Source organism: Fopius arisanus, unplaced genomic scaffold (assembly GCF_000806365.1).
Source record: "Fopius arisanus strain USDA-PBARC FA_bdor unplaced genomic scaffold, ASM80636v1 scaffold00015, whole genome shotgun sequence".
NCBI classification, from domain to species: Eukaryota; Metazoa; Arthropoda; class Insecta; order Hymenoptera; family Braconidae; genus Fopius; species Fopius arisanus.
The window spans coordinates 1,139,733-1,146,250 of NW_011887754.1; the positions used below are offsets into that span (position 1 = coordinate 1,139,733).

Below are 6,518 nucleotides of genomic sequence, written 5' to 3' on the forward strand. Positions count from 1 at the left end.
AAATACAATGAAATATTAGTATTCATGAATTGATTGCAACACTCGGGTACTTCAACTTATTTTATTAACTTACACAGGGATTTTGAAAAGAATATCCAGGTATCAAAGGTAGTGTTTCCATAACAAATCTAAATAAACCAACAGCTAAAAAATATAATTTTTTAATTACTTAAAATACTACACGTGCCACCAGAGTAAGAGAACTGTTTACTCATCGATTAACTTTGCCCAGTTGCTAAGTAACATAACATACAATATAAGAATAAAATCGACTGAAAATAATATTTTTCATTAACCCCACGTAAATACGATAAATTATCAGAATACTCTTCTTTAATTAATTATCTGCCTACGTCAGGGCATTTTATTAATGCTATTAATCATTTTAAACTGTTATTGACGACATGACGCTTTCCAGCGTTTTTTTGATGATTCAATTGGCGTTTGTTTTTTTTTTTAATCCTTAGAATTATTATCGAAGCTGATGGAAAATCCAGGGATTTTCTCGTTATTTACTCATTATTCAATATTCAATCACAGATCTACTATTTGTTTCATGGCGAGCATACATCCGGCAGAAAGGAGACCAGCAACTGGTACGGTTATCAACCAGGCGAAGGCGATGTTGCGGAAGAGCTTCCAGGAGACACCCTCGCCACCTCGGGATGCCCATCCGACGCAGACAACTGAACCTACTTTGCAGTGAGTCGTTGAAACTGGCAGGCCAACTTTACTGGCCAGCAGGACAGTTACTGCTGCTCCAACCTTAACGAATTCAATTTTTTATTTTAAAACAATTCGAGGAATTAAATAAATGAGATTTAACGTCACAAAAAAAAAATGAAATCAGAATATTTTCAAAGGCTCACATTTGTTCAGTAAAATTGAAGTAAAAAAAAATGTCACCTCAATAGTAAAGCCAGTGGTTGGAGTGATTCTAGCGAGATCTTTCCCCAGTGTCTGAATGACTCGCCTCCCCCAGACCCAGAGTCCAGCAGAAATTCCAAATCCTCCATACAAAAGAATGAGAATTGGCGTCTCGGCCTCCTGTTTGGCATTTCCCTCAGCATAAACTGCCCAGAGGCCAATGAGAGGTCCAATGGCATTGCTGACATCATTTCCCCCATGTGCAAAGCTTCCAAAAGCTGCAGTGAGCACTTGGAGGAAGGAAAATAATTTTGCAATGTCTGGATTCTCCTCAGCCCTTTTACCAGCACTGTCGAGATCTAGTTCTTCATTAACATCAGTCCCACCAGCTGCCATCAACAAAGGACTAGCACTACTATTTCCTCGTAATGTTGGCTGCTGGCCAGTATTATCGACCTTGGGAACTGGTTGTGGTATACGAGTCTCGGTGATGACGGATAGAGCTGTTGTTTCCTTCTTGTCACAGGCTCCAAACGTAATTGGACTGTCTCCTACGTCTGACAAGAGTATTCTTCGACGTTGCACTGGTACCACAAATACATAAACAATTATCCCAGAGACGAGACCAATACATGCAGCTCCCACCAGACTACCCCACCAGGGTACTCGGTCTAGCATCAACACTGCAAAATTAATCAATGAATAATTAATTTTCCATGATTTTTACAATTTATCGATGTTAATTAATATGATATTAATTAATAATCGGAAATAGTGAGAACTCTTGGAATTTAATTAGATGAAAAATGAGTGAAAGAAAATGTTGAAATAAGGGAAAATGGAGCATTTTTTTGATTGAGATAAAAAAAAAAATTTTGAATTACATTTTGGACCATCCAAAAGAACTGATAGAATATTGACAGCAATAGTAGCACCGTAGATAGCTGGCAGAGCATTTAATCCCATATCAACTGGTTTTCTACTTCTGAGAATGAATTTTTGTATCAACCAGAAGAGACCAACAGACACAAGGCCACTCATCACTGGGCTTGCGAACCAGGAGGCAGCGATATTCGCCAGAGCCATCCACCTCACCTAATTAACATTCGAGTAATAAGATTAGCAACTGAATTAAATGGCTGAATAAACAGGTATGGAAAATGAATATACCCCTCTCGTGCCCCTGCAAACGAGGGAAAATCCAACAGTAGCTCCAACGATTGAATGAGTACCGGAAATAGGTAATCTGAGGGCAGTTGCCAGTAACAACCATATTCCAGAACCTGCGAGACTGCAGAGAGCACCAACCATTAATTCTTTCTCATATCCTTCGTAAAGGCTCACATCAAGAATTCCCTTCCTCATCGTATCAGACACCTAAAACAAAATATCATCTTTCCATTTGATCCCTCTTATCTTTAATCTGTTAATTAAAATTTCATTCATTGATAAAGCTGCTTCTGAATATTATACGCTCTATGCAAAAAAATGTCGTAAGACTTCTAAGCTGAACGATTGCTATTTTGCAGACACTTGTTAATCTGTCTGAAAGCGCTCTTAGGATTATCGGATATTAAAGACAATCCAGTGAATGTGGAAAAAAACCGAGAATAGTCTTTATAAAAAAATGCTGATAGAATTTTTTCGGTGGTAATATTAAAAAAAATTTGATATTTACTTTATATCCGATGAGAACAGCTCCAGCAATCTCGAAAAATGTGGCTAGTACACAAGCCTGAAAGACTGTCAGGACACCAGCACCAACACTAGTACCAAAACTATTAGCGACGTCATTAGCGCCTATTCCAAAGGCAAGAATGAATGCAACAATAAATCCAATCACCACCAGCCATACCAAACTCTCATCATACGGTTCAGACATTATTTCTCCTCAATATTAACTGTTTTACAATGATTAATTTCTCACACTCTCTCTGCCTTATCTCGAACGAATAATTGTTTTAAATTCACTCAATTCAATTTCTGCCTTTCAATTTACAATAATTAGTCAAGTGTATATACAACTCAGTGATATATACACATTTATACATGTATCATATGTACATTAATATGTACATGGAAATTGGCAATTCTCACTTTGATTATCCTCTTGATTATTCATTCATTATAATCTTGTGTCTTGAGGATGATGTCAATTCGATTTTCGTTGAATTTTTGTACAAACTAAGGAGGTAGTTTTTTTTTGTCATAGCACCAGACTTCTCTTTCATGACTCACTCTGGTTCAATTGGATTTCCTTTTAGGAATTCAGTCGAACGATCGACCGCTGCGATTTTAATTGCGTTATTGATTTACAGATATTGGAGAAATTGTGGAAGAGTTTGGGATTGATGACTTTATTTTAACCCTGAAACTCGTCAGCTTCAACATCGCTCTTGTTGCTGAGAGGCATGGGTTTCTTCCTCGCTGGTGCATCTGTAATGATAATGAGTTATCGTTTCATTCAGGTAATTGGATTTTTTTTTTCAACGGAGCGAAAACTCGTACCGGCAACTTTTGATTGGTTTTTTATTAGTCTCGCTTGCATTATTTCAGGGATGAAAATCAGGTGAGTTTAAATATTGATACTATTTTTGCTGTTTTAGGGGAACGCTCCCCTAGAAACCGATTTCAGGGGTTTTAAGTTTTTCATTTGAGGTGGGGATTGGAGAAATTTGAGAGGATCTAATTGCTTTTCAGTTGAGCAATTTATCGGTTTTGGTTCTTGGGATAGAATCTCGATTTTTGATTCCGACATTATTTTCGTAATTTTGGAACAATAATCTGAGAAAAATCTGAGAAAAAATATTCAAGATTGGAAAAAACACCATCTAATATCCTCTGACAGGATTAGCGATCGTCGAGATGATGGAAAAATTATCCGGGCGGAATTTTTCGAGTCATTGAGGCATAGAACTTCCTCCTAGGTTTTTTATAACTGATAACAAGGAACATTGAATAAATGATTTAATTATAAATAAACATAAAGTTAATCTGGCGGTATTAAAAAATTCTCAATTATTTTTTGCAAATAGCAGAAATGAGAATTTCTTACCGGAAAATTTTTTTATGCCATAATGATTTCAAGGCAACAACTGAAACTAGACTATTGCGTAATTGAGAATGAGAGTCGAAATAAATTCGTGAATCGAGGGGAAGAAATGCCGGAAATTGCGCATTAATTACACTTTTTTATAAATATTTCATTGCAAAAAACGAAAAATATATTGATTATTCGAGTTTGTAAAAAAAAATTCTAGAATACATTCCGCACGTAAATGTGAATTTTTCCATTTTCATCCAATTCTTTCAGGAAAGCGAATGAATTGATTTTTTCTGCTATTGTAACAATATACCTTGCATTTTCAGTACGACCGAGTGTGCCTATCGAGATTGAAATGGAAATTCAATGATATAAGGTCATGAGTCAGAGAATTGGGATGAGCCGAAATAGAGGGAATTAATCAAAGCCTTCCGCAGGAATGATTTACGGAAATGATCAGACGGTCATCGATTTTAAATTGATTTCCTATTTTTAGGGATTCATTCAACAGATTGTGATAAAACATCAGGAATCACCGAGAGAATAAAATGGGTACAATTGAAGAACTTAAATTGAACAATGGAAATTTTCGATGATGGATTAACGGGGGGTTAACAGTACCGCGTGGCAACGGGGGGTGATGCCGGTTGAAGGACGAGAACATTACCCTAACGGTAATAATTTTAACGATTTACAGGTAATGCAAGCGAGAGTGACAGCGCCATGCAGAATTAATAGTAAAAATCGTGAATAAATAATAAAAATTAATCCTGGGGTATTACCGGTACTGTTGCTTTCATATTTCTCCACTTGTGTCTTGTAACAGTTTTTCGCACTGAGGAATCTCATTCACGTACGATGAATGATCGAATAAATTGATGGAAAGATTTCCAAATTATTGGAAAAATATGGAAAAATCGAGGCAATCGCAGAAATAACTCCGGATTTTTTTCAATTTTTCGCGAATTTATTTCGAGGTGCTTTCAACTCGAGTGGAAGGATGATACTGATGGTTTCGCCCGGTAGAATAATTCCACGGAGATGCACGACGGGGTGCCTCAAATCGCTGATACAGGGGTGTGGTGGGGGTGAAAATATTGATCCAGTACTACCCCTACTTCTCCCCTTCGTTTTACTCACCTTTTTTTTTCATTTTTTCAGCATTACTCCACTGACACTATTGTCATGGGACTTTTATGTCTGCGGGGTACGGGGTGGGGCTCCACGTGTGCACCTGTGGTGTCTGTCTTCATTGGAGGATCATCCTAATTCCAATTATTTTAAATACCAGTACGATCATTATCTGTAATTACTTCACACTTGTTCTCGTTCGTCAGGCTCACGGAATTTTGGAGTTTTCTACGAAAATTTTGAAGGAGCAGAATTCGAAATGATATATGACTGATATTTTATGATATTTATATCATATTTCATCATATTTCAGAATTATGGATAATTGTTCGAGAAAATGTAATGTTTATTTAATTTTATTATTATCTTATCTTTATACTTATCGATTTTCAGAGTTATATGAATATTTTTAGACATTTTTTGTAAGCTTTTGAGAAATTTCTGAGACGTTGAAGTTCAGTATTGTGACTTGGTGAGACATTGGAAAATGATAAACCTCAATATGAAAAGGGAGGAATCATTGTTTAACTATGTATTCTGTATTTACAACAACTTTTGTATTGAAGTTAACTTTACAGTGTTTCTTCCAGATATCAAGAGATTATGTAAATATTAATTTCAGTAATTTTCTAAATGTTATTATATGAATTTATTCATTCCCTGTCCCAGTCCTCCTTCTCCTTTTTCTCTTTGAGAACTTCGTCGAGGTAGGGGCGAAGGTAGTGCACGTCCTGGAAAGAAAAATCGCATAAATTGAATTTATATTTATCCTTCAGTATCCTTCACTTCAGTAGGAAGAATCAATCGAGATTATTCATCCATAAATGGTTTTAAATCTCAAATGCATTTATTTTTTGTATATTTATTTACCTCCTCGCGTTTCGTCCACTGTTCCTTCGGTAAAACGACTTTATTGCAGCTGAGCTGCATCGCCCGAACTAGACGGAAAGTACGTTCATCATAAACGTGAGCAGGAAGACGACGAATAGCTTCCTGGACTTCTGGAGTCTCATACAGACAGTCGTCGTGTCTCAGACCTGAAAAAAAAATATCTCAAAAATGATTGACAACAACTTTCAGGAATTCAATCATTGATTGACATGTGATAACATAATTTAACCGTCATGTCATCAATCTCTTCAATTTTAAATCAATTACATACCATACTGATTGAAACGAGACAAATCATAAGCCCATTGCTTCACGGAAGCGTCTGAAAAATAGTGACAAATTATGTAACAATCACTTTGTCAAAAATCCAACGACATGCGTGCAGACCAATGAATTCCCTACGAATCAATTAAAAATTCCTTACTGAAGAGAAAATTCGTCTTCCTGGCTGCCATAGCTGATGAATTATCAATCCCCAAAGGTCCCCGACAATAATCCCTGAAAATCGACTGGGAAAATCTGTCAATCTCGGGGTTAGATCACCAAAAAACCACCAGCGCCCTCAAAATAGGGAAGCACTGCTCCG

At 36.5% G+C, this 6,518-nt stretch overlaps 2 protein-coding genes across 2 annotated transcripts; both read right to left on the reverse strand.

The window, feature by feature from the left end:
• Positions 1 to 145: 145 nt before the first annotated feature.
• On the reverse strand, positions 146 to 4,929 carry NaPi-III (Na[+]-dependent inorganic phosphate cotransporter type III). The gene is made up of 6 exons (XM_011299805.1): positions 4,693 to 4,929; positions 2,546 to 3,303; positions 2,038 to 2,244; positions 1,752 to 1,962; positions 907 to 1,550; positions 146 to 765 (listed from the first exon to the last, which is right to left on the reverse strand). Exons 2-6 carry the CDS (start codon positions 2,747 to 2,749, stop codon positions 535 to 537), a joined length of 1,497 nt encoding a protein of 498 aa, XP_011298107.1. The 5' UTR covers positions 2,750 to 3,303; positions 4,693 to 4,929; the 3' UTR covers positions 146 to 534.
• Positions 4,930 to 5,558: 629 nt separating this feature from the next.
• On the reverse strand, positions 5,559 to 6,496 carry LOC105263544 (cytochrome b-c1 complex subunit 7-like). Its single transcript, XM_011299806.1, has 4 exons — positions 6,357 to 6,496; positions 6,204 to 6,254; positions 5,912 to 6,078; positions 5,559 to 5,772 (listed from the first exon to the last, which is right to left on the reverse strand). The coding sequence occupies exons 1-4, from the start codon at positions 6,385 to 6,387 to the stop codon at positions 5,695 to 5,697; spliced, it is 327 nt and encodes a 108-aa protein (XP_011298108.1). The 5' UTR covers positions 6,388 to 6,496; the 3' UTR covers positions 5,559 to 5,694.
• Positions 6,497 to 6,518: the final 22 nt, after the last annotated feature.

Excerpts from the sequence above, each read along its gene's own strand:
- NaPi-III (XM_011299805.1), bottom strand. The coding sequence starts at position 2,749 with ATGTCTGAACCGTATGATGAGAGTTTGGTATGGCTGGTGGTGATTGGA. Across the intron at positions 1,963-2,037 it reads TTTGCAGGGGCACGAGAGGG|GTGAGGTGGATGGCTCTGGC; the intron begins GTATATTCATTT and ends AATGTTAATTAG. Across the intron at positions 1,551-1,751 it reads TCTTTTGGATGGTCCAAAAT|TGTTGATGCTAGACCGAGTA; the intron begins GTAATTCAAAAT and ends TTAATTTTGCAG.
- LOC105263544 (XM_011299806.1), bottom strand. The coding sequence starts at position 6,387 with ATGGCAGCCAGGAAGACGAATTTTCTCTTCA. Across the intron at positions 6,255-6,356 it reads GAAGACGAATTTTCTCTTCA|ACGCTTCCGTGAAGCAATGG; the intron begins GTAAGGAATTTT and ends ACTATTTTTCAG. Across the intron at positions 6,079-6,203 it reads GTCTCGTTTCAATCAGTATG|GTCTGAGACACGACGACTGT; the intron begins GTATGTAATTGA and ends TTTTTTTTTCAG.